The sequence below is a fragment of the Muntiacus reevesi genome, chromosome 6 (assembly GCF_963930625.1).
Source record: "Muntiacus reevesi chromosome 6, mMunRee1.1, whole genome shotgun sequence".
NCBI lineage: Eukaryota > Metazoa > Chordata > Mammalia > Artiodactyla > Cervidae > Muntiacus > Muntiacus reevesi.
In genome coordinates, this window is record NC_089254.1 from 14,680,308 (window position 1) to 14,703,818 (window position 23,511).

General features: G+C 41.5%; 1 protein-coding gene across 1 annotated transcript in view; it reads right to left on the reverse strand.

Moving 5' to 3' along the window:
* Nucleotides 1-10,370: 10,370 nt before the first annotated feature.
* COL28A1 (collagen type XXVIII alpha 1 chain) overlaps nt 10,371-23,511 on the reverse strand; it is a 183,145-nt gene continuing 170,004 nt past the window's right edge. Inside the window, exons 34-36 of the mRNA XM_065938605.1 lie at nt 15,338-15,539; nt 11,907-12,083; nt 10,371-10,804 (exon numbers count right to left, since the gene is read on the reverse strand). Coding sequence (XP_065794677.1) covers nt 11,911-12,083; nt 15,338-15,539 — 375 coding nt within the window. The 3' untranslated portion in view covers nt 10,371-10,804; nt 11,907-11,910. The remainder of the gene's footprint in view (nt 10,805-11,906; nt 12,084-15,337; nt 15,540-23,511) is intronic.

Genomic DNA, 23,511 nt, shown 5'->3' on the forward strand with positions numbered 1-23,511 from the left:
ATGTCTACTCTAAGAAAAAGAGTTGTTCTTTGTGGTTTTGGGGAGGCTATATTTCTGAAAGTATTCTAATTTAATGTTCTTATGTTTTTAGTCTTTAAGTGGCTCCAAGAAAGGTGGTACTGCAACTTCTGATATAAGCAGTCCCTCTCTCTCCCTGCCACTTCCTCTTTACACTGGCATTTCTGTGACTTCTCCAGCCCAAACTAATGTAGGAGACAAGTTCATGGGCCAGGTTAGTTATCATGTTTCTTGAACCCTATGAACTGTAGTCTGTAGCCTCCAGGCTCCTCTGTCCACAGAATTCTCCAGGCAAGAATGCTGTAGTGGCTTGCCATTCCCTTCTGCAGAGGGATCAAACCCGGGTCTCCTGCATTGCAGGCAGATTCTTTACTGTCTGAGCCACTACCGACGTGGAATAAACTGTATCTATTTGAAGTATGCAATTTGTTAAATTTTGAAATATGTATATACCCATTTATTTTCTGCATTCTATTTCATTAGTTTCTAGTCTGCTCATTATTATTTTGTGTACTTACTTTAGGTTTAATCTGTTATTCCTTCCTGATTTCTTTGTTTTTTTTTTTAATTTTTAATTGGAGGATAATTGCTTTACTCTGTTGTGTGGGTTTCTGCCTTACAACGACATGAATCAGCCATAAGTATACACATATCCCCTTCCCCTTGAGCCTCACTCCCAGCCCAGGCCCCATCCCACCCCTCTGCTTAAGTCATTGATCTGGGACTTCTCTGGTCGTCATTGTTGTTCAGTTACCCAGTCATGTCCAACTCTTTGTGATCCCATGGATGCCAGGCCACCATCTCCCGAAGTTTGCCCAAGTTCATGTCCATTGCCTCGGTGATGCCATCCAGTGATTTTATCCTCTGACATCCTCTGCTCATTCAGTGTTAAAAAATTTCCCCCTCATACTGCTTTAGTAGCATCCCACAACTTTTGATACATCATATAGTTAATTTTCATTCATGTTAGAATACTTTCTAATTTTCCTCTTTAGCTTCTTCATTGACCTGAGGATCTAGAAGTATTTTATAGAGTTTGAAAATAATTGAGGTTTTTCCAAATATATTTTTGCTATTGGCTTATAATTGAATTTCATTGTAAGGAGAACATATTTTAATATTAATTGAATTCTTTTACATTTATTGGCACTTATTTCATGGTCTAGGATCTGTATTTTACCCAACACTGGGTGAGTCTTGAAGTTTTCCAGTTGGCTGGTGTGGCGGGTATTGCTCCTGGCCCAGGGTTAGCACCTGGCACTGTTACCTCTAATCCTCTCGGTTGGTTCAGTTCCTAACTCTGGGCAGTGTCCGTGTTTACATTCACTCATCAGTACTCAGCTGAATACTCAAGGGGAGCCCTCCACAGACCTCCCAAGCTCGCATCCTATGAACTTCTTTCCAGCTCTCTGCCCTCATCCTCAGAATTCTAGCTGCCTTGGTCTTTCTAGGCAGCTCTTAGTCCTCATGCATCCCAGGGGATCTGCATGGTTCCCTGTCTCTTCACTGCGACCTGGAAACGCTGCCAGAACAGTAGACTGGGGCAGTTGCAGGGCTCACCTCATTTTCTCTCTGCCTATCAGGGACCACTGTCCTTGCCTGATGGGTTTACTTGTTTCACAAATGGTCATTGCCTAAATGTGGTCTGTTTTTCGTTGTTTCCAGAATGAGAATAAATCTGGTCCATATTACTCCATCTTAGTTGGAAGGAAAGCTGTCCATCTCTCTCTTTGCTCTTCTAAGAAGCTATAACAGTAGATATGTCAGTGTTTTTTTCTACATGGAGAGAGACCCAGCCGTCTTCCACAGTCTCTCTCTTCTCTCACTTGTCAGCCAGGCCAGAGGCTGCAGCCTCCCGTAGACAGCAGAGGCAAGTCTGAGAGTAGGAATTTTTATTTGTCAGCTTTTATAGTGGTAACACACAGTCCCAAATCTGGGCTGCTGGTGTCAACATTTATTTCTTGCCTGCAGGACTTGAGGGCTATAGTTGGCTCCCGCTCTGCTGGACTCAGCAAGCTTAGCTTCGTTCAGCTAGGCTTTCCTGGGCTCAGTTCAACTCTGTGTATCTTCTTCTTCTGGCACCAGAGTTGAAGAAGGCAGGCTAGTTTCTTGGTGAAGGTCCAGAGGGAGAGGCAAGGTCAAAGCACACAACCACATTTAAAGTTTCTGCTCAGTCATGGCATACCTGGTGTCTGGCACACTCCACTGGCCAAAGCAAATCAGTAACCAAGTCCATAGTCAAATGTATGGGAAAGCACACACTACCTACAGCAAGCATGACGAGGATAGAGAAAGAAAAGCTAATTATAAACAATGATGATCTTCCATAGCATTGGTGACTTACATTTTCTTCCTGTATTTCTCTACTACGTGCTCTGCTGGCACAGTGAACCTTTTTCGTAGTACTTCGCACATCATATATTTCACAGATTAACTTCAGTTCGACATCTATATGACTCTTTTGTCTGTCCTCTACCAGAAAATAAGCTTCATAAATACAGAGACAGTGCCTGGCATGTGGTAGTAGTAGTAGATAGGAACTGCTGTACGGATGAATGAGTGAGTGAGTGAATGAGCGTCTCTCTCTGCTTATTTCCCCAAGGTACTAAGGAGTGTGCTAGATGGCATCTGGTTAGGAACTATTTAGGATGCACTAGCCCAGGACCAGGGCTTCCCAGGTGGCGCTAGTGGTAAAGAACCTGCCTGCCAGTGCAGGAGATATAAGAGATGCAGGTTCAATCCCTGGGTTGGGAAGATCCCCTGGAGAAGGAAATGGCAAGCTACTGCAGTTTTCTTGCCTGGAGAATCCCATGGACAGAGGAGCCTGGCAGTCTACAGTCCATGGGGTCACAGAGAGTCAGACATGACTGAAGTGACTGAGTGTATGAGCATGAGCCTAGCACCAAGAGATGCTACATGATCCAGTCATATTGCCAGATAGCTCAGCCCTGGCACTTGACAAGGAGATGTGCTTTCCCTTGCTGCTGTTCTCTGTACATATTCTTGTGGATGTGAAGAGTTGGGGTTTGGAGCAGTACTCAAGCATTCCTGGATTCTTGACATAATCCCAAATGAATAACCTCTATAACTAAACCCAGTTTTAACACTTGGCTTACTGAGCGGCAGGTTGCAGGGAAGTAGAATATCAGGTGAGAAGATCAAAGCTGCGTGAGGTTTCTGGTGGCATTTAGAACTTGATGTTGCATCCCTCTGAGTCACAAAGGTTGGGTTAGCTTCCCACACAGCTCTAGCATAGCCTTTGGATTATTTGTACCAGGTATTTGGGGTTAGGACTGTATTGAGGTTATCCTGTCTTGAGCTGCATTCAAGGATGATCTCTGAAGATTCATGATGTGTCCTTGGACACAGTAACCTCTGGGATCCACATAGAGTATCACTTGTCATAATGGTCTCAGGATTGGTATGGTGCATTGTTGGCCATGGTGATCTCTGGAGACTCATAAAGCATGTTCTTGGGCTCCTCAAATCACCACTGACCACTTGTTCTCAAGTTAAGTTTGTCCAGTTGGGTACAAACTTAGAGGCGGCTTCAGTGATATTAGTAATGATCTATTTCTTCAGCAGGGTGGTAGATACACAGGTTTTTGCATAATTATTTTACTTTAAAACCTACTTATATGTAACATATATGTTCCTTTGAATATATCAAGTATTTCACAAGATAAGGAAATGAAAAAATAAGAAAAAAAAAAACATTAAAACTAAAGTGAGATTCCATTTTCAGTCATCAGATGAGCACAAAGATCAAGTAACTGCTAAGACTCAATAATGGTAAAAAAGAGAAAAAGCAGATAAACTCATACACGGGAGGAATGTAAATTGGCACAATCTTTAAGGAAACTCCTTTGATATACCCATCAAAAGTACATCCTCTTTGTTCTTAAATTTTTACTTTAGGAATATATTGTATCAATACATCTACAGAAAGACTAATGTGTATGAGACTGTTCAGGGAAGCTTTGGTCATATTAACAAAAGACTGGCCACATTGAAAGGCCCAGCAAAGAAGGGCTGATTAAGTGAAATGAACTGCTGTGAAGCTCTTAAGACTAACACCACTTTTCACCTACTGACACAGAATGAACTCCATAACGCTGGGTGAAGAAGTAAGGAAGAGAGAGAAAGGAAGGAGGGAAGGGAGGGAAAAAAGGAAGGGAGAGCCCAAAGAGGGAAAATGCCAACGGGAAGTGAGGGGTGCTGTCAAAAAGCAGCGACTGGTTGAGTAGAGCTGAACTGAAGAACACGTATTAGGACCTGGAAGGAGGCAAGTGAGCACTTTAAGTAGGAGTGAGGACCTGGAATACTGTGCTAAAAGGTTTGTTCTGTGTCTTGGAGAAGATGGACAGCCTGTGAAGCGTTTTACAGAGGGGAGTGACTGGGTCACATTTACCGTCACTCCGCAACACTGGAGATAGAGATCAGAGGTGAGGGGTCAGATGGAGGTTTGGAAGCAATGCAGACTCGGGGTGGAGAGATCAGGGAGAAACACGATGGACCAGATGCGCTGAGCAACTGGATATGGGGAGTAAGGAAGAGGAGAGAATCTGGGATGTTCTCAGAGGCCACACCAGGTCACCGGCTGAGTGGTTACGCCATTCGGAGAAATGGGGCCCAGAGGGACTGCTGGTTTGTGGTGCAGGCCGAGGGTGGCACAGAGCAAATGTAGTGGGCTTGGCCTTCAGTGTTCACTATGGGAGAAGCTCACTTAAAAATTGTAAATAGGCACAATTTAATCAGTTTTACTGTATCGATATTTTTCTAACAACCAAGTATGTAATACACTTCAAAGAAAGCCTGCACAAATTCCAATATTTATTTCTTGGAACACTAAAGATGAGACGATTACATAAGAACAAGGATTGTTGGGGTTTTGTTTTTGACTTTTTTTTTCCCATCAGGGACATGTTATGTTTTGTTCTGAAGAGTCGAAATCAAGCCTGAACAGTGATTTATTCATAACAGAATCAATTTGAGAAAAATCCCAAATTGCAGAAACTGGCAAAATCACAGCACTCTTCATTAAAAGGCGAGAGAGGGATAACAGCCAAGTGATGAATTTAAGGTAACAGCAGCTAATATATGACGTAGACGATAACTGGAGAATTCCAGTAGTGGTTAAAAATAATTTCAGGAAACTATGAGTGCAGAGTTAAAGGGCAAATTTGAAGGACAGTAAAAATAAAATTGTAAGCTTCAGTTAATTTCGGAGGAACTAGGAAAGGAAGTCTCTATTTTGCTGTCTTTGCAATCCACAAGTCCTGATTTATTATTCAGAATTCCTACTGTGTAATTCTTGTTTTTCTTAGCTTCCCGTGCCTTCTATTGACATGGCAGTTACCTTAGGTCTATTTTATTCCACAGGAACATAATACTGTTTAGAACCAGGGTTGTGTTAACATGTTTGCACCTTCCCCCTCCTCTGGGCACCCAGACCACCCATTGCAGGCTGGAGGGCATGCTCAGAATTAAGAGGGTAGGATGCTAAAAGACCCATGGAAATGGGAGAAGCTGCTAAAGCAGCTCAAAATGAATGAGGTCATGCTGGCTATCCTGAAATAATAACAGCATTCTGAAAGGCTCCACAAGGTCAGGTTAGGAGTTTGTTAGGATGGAAGCCACAGGGGCCGTCCAGTTCAGCTGGAGCAGTGGGAGTCGGTGTTACCTAAAGAGTGGGCTGCCTGGGGAGGAGATCCTTGTCCTGGCAGAAATGCTTACCCCAAGAATGCCCAGTCACCAAGAGTGTTTGTCTGAAGGGTGTACGGCATAGAGCAGACACAGGATTAGAAGCCTCTTAGGATCCTTGGCAAGTTTAAGAGTTCACACTGGCTACAGCAGTACTTAAAATTTCCTAACTTTCGGAGTTTGATGTGACTTTTAATGAATTAGCTTAAATGAATGATTTTTCACACTAATATATGAAAAATGGTATGAAATAGTGAATGCATTTAGAAATCAAGTCAGTCTTATATATATAGAAATCAGAAATGCCATTCATATGTGTGAAATATGATATTTGGGGCTCTTCTTTTTTTAACAATCAGACACACATATTCAAATCATATCTTATTTTAGTGGTGTCTCACTAAAAGATATTATAAGGAGGGGGAAGCTTTTGGACACTTTAACAGCATTAATCCATCTTTGCTCTGCTGTTCATGAGAGATATTGAATTATAGCTTAGTAGAGAAAAAGGGCATAAATCATTGCATATCTAAAATTTCAAATCAAATAGTGGACTCTTTCCTGAGACTGGCATAATTCAGATGTCCACTTGCTGGTTCTCAGCCAGGGTAGCTCCTCAGAATCGCCCATGCGTGCCCAGCCTCATCCCAGACCTGCATAGCATGCATTTCTCTGACAGTCAAGGAAGCTAAGCGTCCCTTCAGAGGTGTTTTGGCCATCTTGTTTGATTTGCCAGCCCCTATCATTTTCCTACTTTTTCATTTTTATTCTTTTTTATTTACGGGATCTCTTGGTTTCTTACCGATGTGAAACAATTCTGCTACATGTAAATTTGTAACACGCAAATACATGTTCTCTCATTCTTTCATGTGTTTAGAATGAACATTAAGACCAAAATCACCAAACCTACTTGTCATTTTATAAATCTAGCATGCTCTTTAGATACCTGATGAGATCAGTTCTTACAGTCAGTGAGACTGAGATTTCAACTAAATGAAAATGATAGAAATGATAGTCTAAGATATTTTAACATTTCAGTGGAGGTCTGTCATTGTTAAAATTCTTGAATGTCATTGCTACTTGATAAAGTACTAAAAATGTCTCAATGTCTTAATTTAAAATGGTGACTTCTTTTGATACACATTTGGGTTTCAGCACATTGTGTACATAGTATGTCCTTTTTTTACTTGAAAATGGAGAAACAAAATGTCATCTCTCTCTCTCTCTCTCTCTCTCTCTCTCTCTCTCCCCCCTCTCTGTTGTCTTTTTAAAAATAGAAGTAAAATTTACTTGCAATATTGTGTTAGTTCCAGGTGTATAGCAGTGATTCAGTTTTGGGTTTTTTTTTTTTTTTCAGATTATATTCCATTATAGTTTATTACAAGATATTCGGGTATAATTCCCTGTGCTAAACATTGTTGTTTATCTATTGTATGTATTGTACTTTGTATCTGTTAATCCCAGACTCCTAATTTGTCTGTCCCCCCCACTCCCTCTCCCTTTCGGTAACCATAAATTTGTTTTCTATGTTGGTGAGTCTATATATAGATTCGCTTGTATTATTTTTTATATTCTACATATAAGTGGCTTCATACAGTATTTGTCCTTCTCTGAGTTATTTCACTAAGCATAATATTCTCCAGGTCTATCCATGTTTCTGCAAATGGCAATATTTCATACTTTTGCTTGGCTTAATAATATTCCTGTGTGTGTGTATCACATCTTCTTTATCCATTCATCTGTTCATGGGCACTTGGGTTACTTCCATATTAGCATTGTAACTAGATTAAAATGAAAACATGAATCATCTTCTGTTTTCCACAATTAATTCTCAGGTTGTTCGGTTCAGCCTCTTTGGTTCTTTAGCCAGATGACACTCCCTCTGACTTCTTCCTTCATTTTGCTAATCATGGTTGGGGGAGAGGGGAGGAATATTCTGAATCTCCAAGTGCATGAGAGAGGAGTAGTTTTTATTCGTTGACATACCACTTCTCTCTTTCTTTTAAACTGGTGTGATTTCCCCCAACTTTTTCTATTCCTCTCTTTCAAGGAGTTAATAATTTCTGTAATGACTTTTATAAAGTGAGTTATAATATTTCTTAATGTATTGAGTTCTTCCTATGTGCCAGGAACTGGGGACACAGAGACAAACAAGGCACGTCTTTGCTCCTAGGCTCAGAGAACAGGATGCTGTGCAGATGCCGTGATCAACAGAATGATGGTGTGACCATATCTGTTCTCTGAACCCCAGAACCTTCCATGCAAAAGGGCTTTGTAGATGTGATTAAGGTTAAGGACCTTGGGATGGGGAGCTTAGTCTGGATTGTCCAGGGAGGGGGTGCTTATCAGATCACATTAGCCCTTGAAAGCAGAGAGCCGTTCCCAGCTGTATTCAGAGCACCAGAGAGATGGTAGTATGAGAAGAAGCCAGTCAGCTGTTGCTGGCTTTGAAGACAGAGGAAGGGATGATGCGCTCAAGGATGAATGTAGGACTCTCTAGAAATTGGGAAAGGTGCAACCCCTGGGTCACAAGGAGTCAGACATGACTGGGCGACTAATACTTTCACTTCCACAAGGAAACAGACTCTCCCCTTGATGCTCCAGAAGAAATGCTGCCCCACTGACAGCTTGATTTAGCCCAGTGAGACCTGCAGCAGACTTCTGACCTCCAGAACCGAAAGTCCATTTGTGTTGCTGAAGCTACCCAACGTGTGGTACCGTCGTTAAAGCAGCGAAACAGAACTAACGGAGGTGCTCTCCACTGGGTGTCAGGCAAGTCAGACTGCTCGGGGTAGACTGGAGGCGTCAGCAGGTACTTTAGGTCCTCCAGGGCTGAGCGTGGCCCGAGTGAGAGTGATGAGGGAGTACCAACTAGGAGGAGGCCTGCAAGTTGTCCTCAGAGTGTAAGGATGTGGCCAGTCACACGAAGGAAGAGGAAGACGTCTCAGACAAGGAGATGAACACCCAAGTCAATGCTCCAACACGCTTGCATATCAATTTCCTTTAGGCGAAAAGTTGTGAGAAGCTTGAAAAACAAACGTAAGTAACTTCTGCCCTTGGCAAAATGGCAGGCTAGATACTCGGAAGGGTCTTTCTACTTTCCAACAACCATATGGTGACTAATATGAGCTTTTCAGTGCATTACTGGGCCTCCAGGAAGTAAGGAAGCACCCAAAGTCTTCCAGCCCACAACAGTACCAAAAATGCGCTAGTAGCCTTCTGTGTAGTTCAGACCCACTCTCACACTGAGACAACTAAAAAAAAGACGAATTAAAAACAGTCACCTGGAACTGACCAACGTGCTAATAGACTCATAAGGAATTACTAGGTGTAACAATGGGAATCCAGAGAGGTGTACCAGAACCCAGAGCAGATTTTGTCCCCAGTGAGTTTCCTGCCCAAGATAGGTGGCCCAGACACCAAGCAGCATAAAACATGCTAGTCATGGAAGAAAAGATGGGTCAATTTGCATTAAAATTAGAACTCCTGTTCATCAAGAAAAAGAGGAGTAAAGTATAATAAAGGCAAGTCACAAAGATATTAGCAACACAAATAATGAGCAAAGAATTCAATTTCGGGATATATAAGGGGTTCCAAAAATTCAATAAGCAAAGACAGACAATCCAATGGAAAAATCTCCCCCAATTATAAACAGATATTTCACAGAAGCAGCAGCACAGATGGTAAATAAATATGGTAAGATGTTACCAGAGAAAGGCAAATTAAAACAAGATAACATTTTACATCCAGTATTAGCAAAGTGAATAAGTCTGACAATATTGTGTTAAAAAGAATATCAAGCAATGGGAACATTTACACACAGCTGGTGGAAATTTATAATGAACTAGTTTAAACACTTTGGGAGAAAATGTGGTATGACACACTATTTTTGAATATTTATGTATCTTGAAAGTGTTCGTTTCTCAGTCATGTCTGACTCTTTGTGACCCCAGGGACTGTAGCCCACCAGATTCCTCTGTCCATGGGATTCTCCAGGCAAGAATATTGAAGTGGGTAGCCATTCCCTTCTCCAGGGGATCTTCCCATCCTAGGGATTGAACCTGGGTCTCCTGCATTGCAGGCAGATTCTTCACCGTCTGAGCCACCAGGGAAGATAACATTTTACAATTTAACATTAACAATTCCCCTTTTGGGTATACAGCCTGAAGAACCACTGGTACACATGCACCCAAAGCCATGTGCAAGAGCATTCATTGCAGTGCTGTTGGAATAGTGAAAAATATTAACTAGAAACAATTTAACACAGACAAGGCAATGGTAAAATGTTGTGATGTAGTCATACCAATATTATAAAACTGTGATGGGGAACATGTATGAATTATAGTGTAGTAACATACCAAATGACAAAGAATTATATACTATGAAACCAATTTTTTCTAGCTCAAAAAACCTAAATAATTACTTAAGAATATACTTAGATACGGTAATACAGGGGTTAATTACAATATTGAATGAAAGTAGTGAGTTGCAGATGGAGAAGGAAATGGCAACCCACTCCAGTGTTCTTGCCTGGAGAATCCCAGGGACGGTAGAGCCTGGTGGGCTGCCGTCTATGGGGTCGCACAAAGTCGGACACGACTGAAGTGACTTAGCAGTAGCAGTAGCAGCAGTGAGTTGCAGAAGACCAGAGTATGACACCATTTTTATAAAGCTCTAAAATAAATGAGACTATGTATGATTTAGAGATACATAGATTTATGTGGTTTTACATGTAAAATTGCATACAAAAGCCAATGATAAATTGAAATGGTAAGCACAAAATTCAAGATGTGATATTCCTGCAGAAAGCAGGTGGTTGGGTTGATGAGGGGGCACACAGGAAGTCTGGACAGAATTGCTTACGTTTGGTTTATTCTCTGTGTGATGTGTTCACTGATGTCTATCTTGGTGTCATGTTTTTTAATTTACAAGCGTGTCGCATATATTATTTCATAGCATCAGATGCTGCATGATAAAAACTGAAGCTCTACAACATCGTTTTTGCTGAAGCGGCTGTGCTCCCCGCTCTTCCTTCCTTGGGTTCTCTTTTGTGTACCCTCAAGCTCAAATCAGGGCCACGGGCCTGAAAGAAGAGCAAAATGTGTTGTGAGATAAGGGATACAAATGCTGTTTGATTTCAGCTCAGAACTAGGGATCTTCCCAGATCAGATGTTGTAAAATGAGAGAGCTGGTCCTCCACTCCTCGGTTGCATCATGTTTCAGTTTGGAGGCTCATTTTTCATCATCTGCTCTGCCTTTAAAATGCCCTGCTCAAGTTCATGTGGGCTTCGGGCAGCCCTTGGCTGCTAAATGCCTTCCCATTCCACCCTGCTAAAATTGAAAGTTGCTTTTACACATTTTAAAGGAAGAGCAGAAAAGAAGAACAGAAAACGTTCCTTTATCTTAATTACAATTGTTAAATATATAGCTTAAGCATACAACAAAGGCTTTTCTTCCAAATATGTTGGAGTGGGAAACAACAGTTGTTAATAAATTTAAGTCATTTTAATTCAGATTGGTTTCTTAATCATTTTCAGGGCAAATAAAGCAAAAAATCCAACTACCCTTTCTGCCCCTGGGGCCACACATCTCCCAGAAACGCTCCATCTTGCTGGGTTTCCCCCAAACAAGGTATCTTTCTTACCTCGCCACCATCTGCGCACAAACATACTCTCATCTCTTCTAATGCTCAAACCCAAGTTCTTCCTCACCAGCTACCTTTTGCAGCAGGCAGGGGTTTGATGGGTTCGGGAGACTGAGGCAGGGGCTAAGAGACTGGGGGACCCAGGGGGAGTAGGGTGGTCTGGGGTGGGAGTTTCATGTGAAATAGACATGCAAAGGAATTAATGGCAATCAGAACCACATTGCAGGTTTTGAAGTAGATAGAACATGTGTACTGAGGTTACATAGCCCGGGGCCAGGCCCCCCAGCTCTGCCACTTTTTAGTTGGGTGACAGTTGAGTTTCTAAACTTCTTAGAGTCTCAGCATCTTCATCTGTAAAAATAGTTACTAATACCTACATCCGAGGGTGGTTGTAGGATTTGACTATGTTTGCAAACTGTCAATGCTCAGTATACACTCAAATGCAGTGTTTTATTTGCATTGGATGAATATTGAAATTATAGAGATTCTTTCTAGGCTTGTTGATAGAGATGTAGATTTGACTCAGTATAGGGTGATTTACTTGCTCATCCTTGAATGCAGATTTCTTCACACTCCTTTTCACTGTTGAATCTGTTTCCCGAGCCTTTACAGCCACTGAACCAAAAGCGAGCACAGGAATTGACCTGTTTGTCGTAATACCATCGAACCACATATTCACTACAGATCCCAGGCTGTAGGGGTTCCAGACATCTAGGATCTAGAGTGAGAAAAAGATAGCCAGTTATTACAGGTTTTTCTTTCACTGAAAAGTAAAAGCTTTATGAAGCTTATTCTCTATGCACACTAACACACCAACTAAGAAAGTGTGATTCTAAGTTACGAAAGCATTCCCAAATACCCAAAATATTTCCTCTACCACCTGAAACTTCACCATTAAATATACATTCCCTTGAAAACATTGAACTTTTTGGTCTTCATGAAATCCCATTAAATGCTTATTTCTCTGAAAGCATAAGACGGTGAGCCTTCTTTAGCTTATACTCTTGTGAGTAACCTTGAAATTATTTATTAGTTTTGATAGTTTTTGTGTGGAGATTTTGGGGTTTTCTGTGCAGAGTATTGTGTCATCTGCAAAGAGTGACAGTTATGCTTCTTCCCTTCCAATTGGATATGCTTTATTTCTTTTTCTTGCCTGACTGCTGAGGTTGGGACTTCCAGTAGTATGTTAAATATGTTAATAGAAGCTGTGAGAGTAGGCATCCTTGTTTGTTCCTGAATTTAGTGGAAAGGCTCTCAGATTTTCACCACTGAGTATGTGAGTTTGCATAAATGGCCATTTTCTCCTTTTTTTTTTTTTTTCCAGTTGTGTTTGTAGTTCTTCTCTGATCATTTCATCTTATTTTTGCTTCTCTCACTGTGGTTTGATGACTTTCTTTTGTAGTATGCCTGGATTCCTTTATCTCAACATTTCTTTTAGGGTATATTTAGTGTTGCTTAATTCTTTTAGTTTTTGCTTGTCTGAGAAATTCTTTATCTCTCCTTATATTCTAAGTGTTAATATTGCTGGGTAGAGTATCCTAGGTTGTGGGTTTCCCCTCTTAGCCCTCTAAATACATCATATCACTCCCTCTGGCCTGCAAACTTTCTGAGGAGAAATCAGCTGATAGCCTTATGGGGATTCCCTTGTATATGACTCTTTTTTTTTTCTCTCTCTCTCTCTTGCTACCCTTAGATTTCTCTCTTTAACTTTTGTTATTTTGATTTTAGTATGACTTGGTGTGGGTTTGTTGGGTTCACCTTGTTTGGGACCCCCTGTGCTTCCTATATCTGGATCTGTCTGTTTCTTCAGATTTGTGAAGTTTTCAGCAGTAATCTCAGCAAATGCATTTTTGATCCTTTTCTGTTTCTCTTTTCCTTCTGGAGTCCCTTTTGATGCAAATGTAGGTATGTTTGATGTTACCCCCAGAGGTCTCATATGTTGCATTTGTTTTTTGTTTTTGTCTTTCTATCTATTGTTCTACTGGGTAATTTCCATTATTCTATCTTCCAGATCACTTATGTGTTCTTCTGTGTCATTTATTCTGTTCTTCATTCCTTCTAGAGTATTATTTATCTCAGATATTGAATTATCTGTTTTACTGTGTCTTCTTTATGTTTTCTAGTTCCTTATTAAAATGACTTGTGTCCAGATCATTTCTCTTCCCTAATTTAATCAGTATTTTTATTACTAATGATTTGAATTATTTATGTGATAGGTTGCTTATTTATGTTTCATTGTTTTTTTATTTTTCAGGGGTTTGCTCGTTTGCTCTTTCAATGGAGAGTAGTTCCTCTGCCTTTTCGTTTTGCCTAGCTTTCCCCGTCTCTGTGAATCTAGATGAGACAGTTACCTGTTTTGGCTTTGAAGAGGTTTTCCTATGTGGGAGTGTCCCTGTGCGACCTCCATGAGCCCAGTGCCTTTTCTGGGAGAGCTGGGTTTGATGTGGGTGCCAGCCACGTCTCTCCTCGGGGCGTGCTGGCAGCTGCCGAGCTGGTGAGGGAGCGGGGCTGGAGATGGAGGAGCTGGGGCTGCAGCCAGCTCTGAGGCACAGTGTCTTCTCTGCTCAGTGGCTCTCCCCACCCTGTCAGGGGCAGGGCCTGCTCCCAACTTGCTGGAGGAGAAGCCCTGAGGGTCAGGCTTGAGCTGACTCTTTGCCCTTTAAAGTGTGTGTTTTTCCTTCTCCCTACTCTGGGGTTTTCGCTCCAAAGGAAGAGAGTATTGAAGCAAGTGGGGCTCGTGTGCTCTGACCATTCAAGCACCTGTAGTTTGGCTCCAATGCACCCCACAGTCTCGTCTTTTCTCCTCTTGTGGCCACCCCAGATCTAGTGCTAGGCTGTAGCATGAAGTGAGTGGGGCTGTAATGCTCCCTCATCTTGGGCTGGCATCTTGGGCTGGGAATTCTAGCAGTTTTGCTGCAGACAGAATCTGGGCTGCTTCTGGGGGAGCCACTTGAATACACTCCAACAATGGCTGCTCTCTTTATGTCACAATTTTCTTTTAAAAAGATCAGCTTTTACAGAATAATAAAAACATGACCTTCTAATGTCAGTTGACAAGTTTTGGAAACACTTCCACTTATCCAAAAAAAATATAAGAAATTAAGCTAAGTAGAGCTACAATAATAAAGCCATTTGATAAATCCCTTTTTTATTTCATGGTTGTCCTTAGTGCCTTGGTTAGTATTTCTTACTGAGAGTGCAAAGGTGAAAAAATTCCCCAAAGAGGCCATATAGATGCTTGCCGCCTGACACTTGTGTTTTGTGCAATAGTTTACATGTCATAAGCTTCATTTCTCAATAGCAAGACAAGCCCTTTCTCCATCTGCCTTAACCATTCGCCAGATTTGAAGTATATCTCAACTAATTTATTTTCTAAAACTGACCAATAACTTCGCCTCTTTGGCCAAATGGAAGTGAGCAGTGGATTCTATCTCCCTCCACTCTTAAAACACAGTAACTAAGTAATGTCTGTTTCAAGCCAATCTAAGCTGCTTTGAGGCAAGGATATTGTCTCTCTTGCATGTTCTTTAGAAACTCTGTATATGTAATGATTAATTTTTATGGATATTAACACCATAGACAATATGTTGGTGAATCAGAACCTAGATTCTAGCTTCTTTCTCTTTCTTCCACCCAAGGGTCAAAACTTCAAATGTCTGCAGTCGTGAAGTTTCCAAGTAAGACAATAGGCGATGTCAGGAGCTATGGTAAACATGAGAACAGCATCCTCTCTAAAGGTAGTCACATTTTAACAATAACAATATACACTATAAGACCTTCAAAGTTTTTGATCAAGTTTGTTCCACGACCCCCCAGTTCTCCAATTCTACATATAATAAAATGAAAAGTTTCTTTTGCCCTCCTGTTTAGAATCAGAACACGCTCCCTCTGCCTCTGGGTGAGATTTTAGAGACCATCCTTTCTGTGCCTTTTTATTACAGATAAAGCAGCTGATGGGCAGAATTCTCTTACCTTTGTGCACAAAATTTGCTGGCTCTAAGTTCAAAGTGGAACTCGGAGCCCTGGTTCCCAGGCCCTTGGCCTGATCCTCAGGAGGCCTGAGCACTGGCCCCGGGATGGTGGCAGCCTCAGGGGAAGGAGCAGCAGCTGGGCTGGCAGTCCAGGTCCACTCTGAAGGCTCATTCTCTCTGCCCTGGGCCCCGGAGACGCGTACCTGCGCAAAGAATCCAGAGTTTTGAACCTGGTGATATCAAGTCAAGAAAGCTGGTTTGCTTTGGGGGAGATTTGAAGTCCAGCACTGCTGCTGCTCCCCAGTGTTTCAATGTTAGTTATTTCAATAAAAGCTCAGGAAGTGATGCCTCTCCTCTATGTCAGGCATCCCCAAATACCTGAGGTATGGATTTTCTGACCACCTCATGCAGGTGTGAGTGTGTGTACGCACACGCGTGCACACACACACGTGTTTCCCGCTGCTAGGCACAAATGCTTTTGTTCTGGGCCTTTCAGAGAGATCTGCCTGCAGGGCACAAAACATGTGAGTTTGAGAGGAGTTTCATCTTCATCCTTTTCTTAGTCAGTTGTGTGAAGAGGGAAAATAATCACTATCTCTTTAACTTTTTTTTTCATGGCCTTCTCCTCTCTGTTTTCTAACACTGGAGAACTTATATTCCAAAATCTCTACCACAAATTCAACCAACATTGAGATTGGGAATTGGAGTGACAGAGGACAATAATACAGCTAAAATAAAAACAAGAGTAATCACTTCTCATCTCACCCTATTATCTGGACCCCAGCAAATGCCAAATGCAGCAGGGTGCTTAGCTTCTGAGAAGTTCTGGGAAATGTATGCTAGCTAAGGAGTGAAGGATTATAATTTCAAAAGCAAGTTTTCTGAACTAAGAGTTCTAAGTTTCATCTAAATTTATGATATGTAACGAAACAAGAAAGAAAATATGTTTTAGTTAAAAAAAAAAACCCAACAGTCACACCAGTTATTCTTGACTACAGTTGCCAGGAGCTAGAACAATCTTTTATGGGCCCAATTAAGTTCTTTTTCTTTTTCTCTTGGACCCCAGCTACACGGAGTTGAATGGGTCATTTATTTCAGTCCTAGCACGGTCTGGTCATTTATCCTTGCAAGGCCCTACCTTGTTTGTTTGTGTTTATTTGTTTATTTAAATAAGCAAACCTGTGAACTAGGTAAAGTCGTTTTGGGGGCTTTCTCACCTGTGGTTCCTGTCATCTTGTGGCCAGAGCCAGCTGTCATCATTAGCTGCTCTCTGCCATTTAAGATGTTCCACTGCTTTTGATTCTGTATACACATACAATGATTTGGCCACCTGACGTGAACAGCCAACTCATTGGAAAGGACCCTGATGCTGAGAAAGATTGAAGGCAAAAGGAGAAGAGCGCAACAGCGGATGAATTGGTTGGATGGCGTCACCGATTCAATGGACATGAACTTGGGCAAACCCTGGGAGATGGTGAGAGACGGGAAAGTCTGGCATACTGCAGTCCATGGGGTCACAAAGAGTTGGACATGACTTGGTGACTGAACAACAACATACACACACAGTGGGGAAGGGCTAGCTAACTTTATTACTCGTGTATGTATATTTTTATGGTAGTTAAGTGATTATCAGAGCAAATATTTCCATTCGGACTGATCTGGTCATCAGTGTATGTAAAGGGCACTCAATTCAAATGCAGTAGTGTTATTTCACTAACCAGAGACACATCTTTTGGTACAAATGGAGGTAAAACTGTGGGTCACTTGTCATTCCTTTCTTTCAGAATGATCTTGTATATACCAATGACAATTTGAATATGAACTTTGTTATATTTGTAGAACTAGAGAATTTTAAGATGAGGGGAAACCTTTATCAGTAATTCATTTTCTACAGGGGAGTCTAAAGAACCAAATAATTAATAATTAATGATCTAAAACTGTCCCCAAATTATTGGAAAGCTAGTGGCAAAACAAAAAATGCCTTTTTCAGGAAAGAAATACTGAGGCTTGTGGATTTTGTTTTTTACTTGCATATATTTCATGTTAAGCCAAACTAAGTTAAAAGCTTTGACTGAGGAGTAGTTTATCAAACATAAAGAAGACAACAGACTTTAGGGCTGCACTTGAGATATACTATCTGTCGAGTGAGAATGTTCCTTTGAAGAAGTTCACTAGACAGCTCAGTTCTCTTAAAGGAATAACTCAGCCCAAATAGCCATCTTATTCAAGTCTTACAGCCTCATAAGTTATTCTTTGCCTCTTGGAAGTCTAGGAGTGTATGTTTCTTTCTCAGTTACATCATCATTTGGGAATTTTGACTACTAGAACTTTATACCTTAGGTTCTAGAACAAGTGAAAAAAAATTTTTTTCATAAATGAGAATTTTATCTTTTGGCTCCAGGGGATTTCAGTTTATTTAAACAAATACATAATTGTTTGCCATTTTTATAATTTTCTTATTATAAAAGCAAATGTGTTCATCGAAGGGAATTTACGAAATCTGGACAAGCAACAGGAAAAAACTAGAAATCACAAGTGATTCCACCTCCCAGAAATGATTGTTGCTGACACTCAGATGGTTTATCCCCCACCCCATCTTTTTTTTTTAATATGCATGTGTATTTTTTAACAAAATATATACTGTATGTTTGATTTTCTGGGTTTTTTTTTTTAATATATTATGCTTCCATATATTTTATTGTGACTCTATAACACCATTTTGAATACAGAATATACGTAACTACAATGGTCATTTTTAGCATTTAATTTGCTTTTTTTGTTTGTTTTTCTGTGAGAAGCCACGTGGCTCAGTCTGATCAAAGAACACACATATTTGAACCTTCTGAGACAGTTCCCTCCAAAGAAGTTTTACCAATTTGTACTCACTAGTAAGTGTCTTTCCTTAAACTATCACCATTTATGAGACATTCTGATGGGAAAAGGAGATAAAGCTTAATAGGTGAAAAGTCCTTCAACTGATCTACGTAGCCCTGCCAGCCTGTACACGACTGTCGCCCTGCCTCCCACTACCCCCAGTACCTCTGGCTCTGCCCTTCCACTCCCTCCTCCTCCTCATTCTGCCTCACACTCTCAAAGTCAGCCTACCCACCTCAGCAGGAAATGTTTGTCCCCAGCAGCAAAGCCAGCCAGCACGAAGGCTCCCCGTCCAGAAGGTGCATGGTACCTTCCAGTGCTCCACACTTGGCCCTGATCATGCAGGAGTTAATCTTTAATCCTGTCCTCTCAATCATTTCTTATTTCACATGTGTAAATATCACTTCCCTGATAAGCCAAACCACATTTTTTTCTCTTTTTTTTCCCCTTCCTTCCTGCCTTGCTTCTTTATTTAAAATCTTTATAGCATGGAAGAGTAAATATTTGCCACTGGGTAAATTCAGAATGGGTAAGAGAGACAAAAGGGGAGAGAGGTGGGGTTGGGCGACACCTTAGATTCATTATCCAGTTCCTCTAGGCTTTACTGTTTATTTTATTTTTGGCTGTGTGCTGCATACTGTGTGAAATCTTAGTTCCCAGACTAGGGATTGAACCTGTGGCCCATGTAGTGGAAGTGGAGCAGAGTCCTAACCACTGGACCACCCGGGAATTCCCTCCTCTAGGCTTTAATGCCATCATTTTAAAATAGGGGAAGATTAGACCCTAACATAAAGCTCCAGTACTTTGGCCACCTGGTGTGTAGAGCCGACTCATTAAAAAAGACACTGATGCTGGGAAAGATTGAGGGCAGGAGGAGAAAGGGGTGACAGAGGGTGAGATGGTTATGGTATCATCCACTCAATGGACATGAGTTTGAGCAAACTCTGGGAGATAGTGGCGGACAGGGAAGCCTGGTGTGCTGCAGTCCATGGGGTCACAAAGAGTCAGATACAAGTGAGCAACTGAACAACAACAATACCTTCCAAATCTGAAAGTGAGATGTAAGCAGCCCAAAATTTTACTGGTAGAATATACACCAAACTCATGATGATGGCTGCTTCTGGAGAGAAGGGGAGGAGAAAGAGACTCTAAAGGAAAATAGCAAGGACTTTATCTGAAGCTAGAGTGCTGAACAAAGGGAAACTGCAGTTATATCTGGTGGTGGGCTTGCCAAGGTTTGCCATATGCCTTCTCTGTTATTATTATTATTTTAATAAATCTTAACCCTAAACACATGAAGTGCCTCTCAGTTCCACACATCTCTGCTCCTGCCACACACCAGCCTGCCTTGGAGGGGACGAATGTTCCCAGCTCCAAGTTAGTTGGGCACATACAATAAAACACAGCAGAGGGTCTGGGGCCCGTGGGGGCTGACACCTGGACGCTGGGCCTGCTCTGGACATCTGGACAGGCAGATGTGTATGATCAGTCCCTTCCAGCCTCAGTGCAGATCTTTAAGGGGAGAAAACAGCTTTTGAGCTGCATCCAAGAATGTGAATGGGTGACCTAAAGGAGGATTCCTAACCAGGCACCACACAATTCCAGCGGGTCCTTTGGTTTCTGACCTCCAAACATTTTCCTCGGAATTCATTACCCTGAACCTTGCTTATATTACAGGCAAGCTCTTTGAACCTGAGCTCCTGTCTCCCCTGGACAGATGCCGATGATCAAGTACATTGGCTCATGTGCTCAAACCTGGCTTTTTCAGCCAGCTACCAGCTGGCTCTACTGCCCATGCCTTCAAGATATCTGGCTTCCAGGTTCTGACCTTGACTGACCCTTCCTAGAAAACAGTGCTTCGTAGATAGGCCTCTCGACACTCCAGCACTTAAACTGAATACTCTTTGTCTGCATTTAAGGTTGCTGAGGACTGTGAGGGGCACATTGAGTTTGGGCTACACCTCCCTGGATCGCTGCAGCTTTCCTAGAGGTAAACTGCAGGGTTTTATTCTGTTTAAACCTCATACATTAGTATAATGTCCTTCATTCTGGCATTGCCCAGGAAAAGTTATTGACTGTTTCTAATGACATATTTTACAAAAGAATATTCCGGTAATAATGCCTTATTGTACAAATGAGGAAGCTTTAAGAAACAGGTGATGCATGCAATGTTCGACTCCTGTCAGATCTGATTTCTAAGATATCATTCATTGTGAAATACACTATAAAATTTAAGTCTCGAAAAAGACCACAACTTACTAATTAGATGCATATCAATCTCTGAAATAACAGAGTAGGAAAAGTACAAACTTTGGAGACAAGGATTTAACTTTAGAATTGAAACTTGAGTCAGTCAAGTTTGCTGACTTCCAGATCTGGGGTATTATTTTCTAGATCGGTTTATAATATGCTATTTTTTTCTTCTCCATAGGAGAGAAACATCTTACATACTAAGGCTTATAAGTCTATGATAAGCAATATATGAGGTTTCCACAGGCTCATCACCTGGCAATTGTAATAATTAGGTGTTATTCAGTTTGAGTTTTTCTGACTACCACAATGAGAGAGTATTAATTTTACTTTGTAAACAAATAAATTATAGTATTGACCAATATAGCCATGTCTGTATATGTGGCTTAATCAAGGCCACTTAGGTAGGTCTGATTTCAGGAAATCAACTTAATTTTCATGTCAGTGGAGAAACTAAACTAATATTAGGCTTAGTCTCAAGTGTTTTGAAAGTTTAAAAAGTCTTTGTGTTTTGAAAATATTGATTATGGCCTTTGAGTATGCCTGAATAGGCTACTTCATTCACTAGTGAGTATAGTATGGTTGAGCAACCTATAAAATTTTACTTGAATAAGACATAAGGAGAAAATATAGATGTACTCAAATATTTATGTCTTTTTCCTAATCTGTCGTGGGTGCTCAGTACCAAGTTAAGAAGTTAAGATATAGGCCATCACAGACAGGTTTTTAAGAAAATTCGGCCAAAATGGAATCATATGTATGAGAGATATTAACAATTCAATGATGTTATTTTTAAAAGGGCAAAAAAATAAAATGACTCTATCAGCAAGTAATGGATAAACTGAAGAGGATATAGAAAAGAGAGATGTGATAAGAGTTTTGAGACCTTATTATTAAATACTGATCAGAAATGATAAGGCCCTGATCTAAGGCGGTAGAAATATTAGTGAGGAGAAGAGTTGGGAGCGTAGGTCAAGGGATGATAAGAACAGACCAGAGATGACAGTACCAACGAGTGTGAAAGATACAGTGGGAACTGAGCTCCAGGCGTGTCCCAGGTTTCTTGCCGGATCCCTGGCTAGTTGGAGGGACCATATTCTATGAAGAAGATCTACAGGAGCAGCATGGTGAACACATTTCATGTTGAGTGCCTGCAGGACACCCAGAAGATGATGTACACAGACAATCAAAATGTGTATCTGGGACCCAGGAGAAAGGCCTGGAGTGGGGAGGCAGATTTGAGAACTGTTTGCACACGTGGCTTTGAAACTTAGAGAAGATGGAATAAGAAGAGAAGTAGGCCAAGGACAGATCTCAGAAAAATTGAGTTTAATACTAAGGGGTAAACAGAGAAAGAAAAACCCCAGAAGCAATTGAGAAAGAATGCTCAGAAGGAGGACCAGGAGAAAGAGGACTTGCAACATCAAAAATCAGTAGTGACAGGGTGATATATGCAAAAGAGAAATTAGGTAACAACAGGATGATAAGGATTTAGCAGTGAGAGGGTTGTTGGTGACGTTTCCAGCAGAGCTTCAGTGACACAGTAGAGGCAGCAACCTTACTTTGGAGGGCTTCCCAGAGGAATGGAAGTGAATGGAAGTGAGGAAACGGAGCGAAAGCCAGGAGGAGATGGAGCGGAGGAGAGTGAGGGTGTGTGGGGGGGGATGTGAGTAGCAGAGATTGGCCTGTGGAATAACTTTATTATGTAAAGACAGAGAGGATAGAAGCATAGTTGACCTAAGAACTATGGATCAGGGAAGGTTTTAGATGAGAGGGTCTGAAGCCTGTTTCCTGCCTCTGGGGAAGGAGTTGGAAGTGTCGCCAGGGCTGTCACCTCCGGGAAGGAAGGTCCTGGTTTCAGAAGAGGCAGAGGGAACAGATAGGCCCCAGAGCACAGGCGGGGACAAGTGGGTGTCACATCAGAGTTGAGGCTAGAGTCCACAGTCAGGTTTGAGAATGAAAGGACACATCCAATTCCAGTATCAAGGCAGAACCTACCTAGGGCTGCGGTTCTCAAAAAAAAGTTGTCAGTGGAACCCTGGCTTCAGAGTGGCCCTCTTAATTTTTTAATTAATTTTTACTGGCGTATAGTTGCTTTACAAGTGTGTTAGTTTATACCATACAGTAAAGTGAATCATCCATAATACATATATCCTCTCCCTTTTGAATTTCCTTCCCATTCAGGCCACGGCAGTGCATTTAGTAGAGTTCCCTGTGCTATATGGTATGTGCTATATGGTCATTAGTTACCTGTTTTTATACATAGTATCAATAGAATATATGTATCAGTCCCAATCTCCCAATTCCTCCCATCCACCCTTTCCCCCTTGGTATCCACACATTTGTCTCTATGTCCAGGTTTCTATTTCAGCTTCGCACATATGGTCACCTATACCATTTTTTTTGATTCCACATATATGCATTAATATATGTTGTTTATTTTTCTCTTCCCAGCTTAGCTCTGAATGACAGTCTCAAGGTCCATCCACATTTCCACAAATGACCCAATTTCATTCCCCTTTATAGAAGTGGCCCTCTTTAGAATGGATCTGGAGATGGAGTAAGATCAAGTAAGGGTTGTGGGGAAAGGAGAGTAAGAGATGGAAGAGGCAGACTGACAATAGAGATGAAGATCTTTGAGCAGCTTCCGGGATCATTGCAGGAGGGGAGAGCTGAGGCCAGCGGCATGGGGACCAGGGCTAGGGTCTCACCGACAGGAGTCACAGAGTGGGTGGGGCAGCTGGCGGAGTCAGCCTGCTGTTTTGGCTTTTTGTAATTGACTTCAGTACAGAGCATCCATTACTCCCACAGAAATGAGGAAGCTGTTTGCTCAGCTTAAGGCTGGCACTGGACTATATACATCAGGACCACATCATATAAAAGGAGAGGACTTGGGGCTCCCGCTCTGCCTCCAGCCCTTGTCCACCCCCATGCAGGAGCTACTCAGAGGGACTCTTCCCACACCAGCTTGATTGACTTCCCTGGGTTGCTATGGAATCAGTCATTCTTCATAGGAATCCCACAGCCTCCTTTCTACAGAGAGGGGAAAAA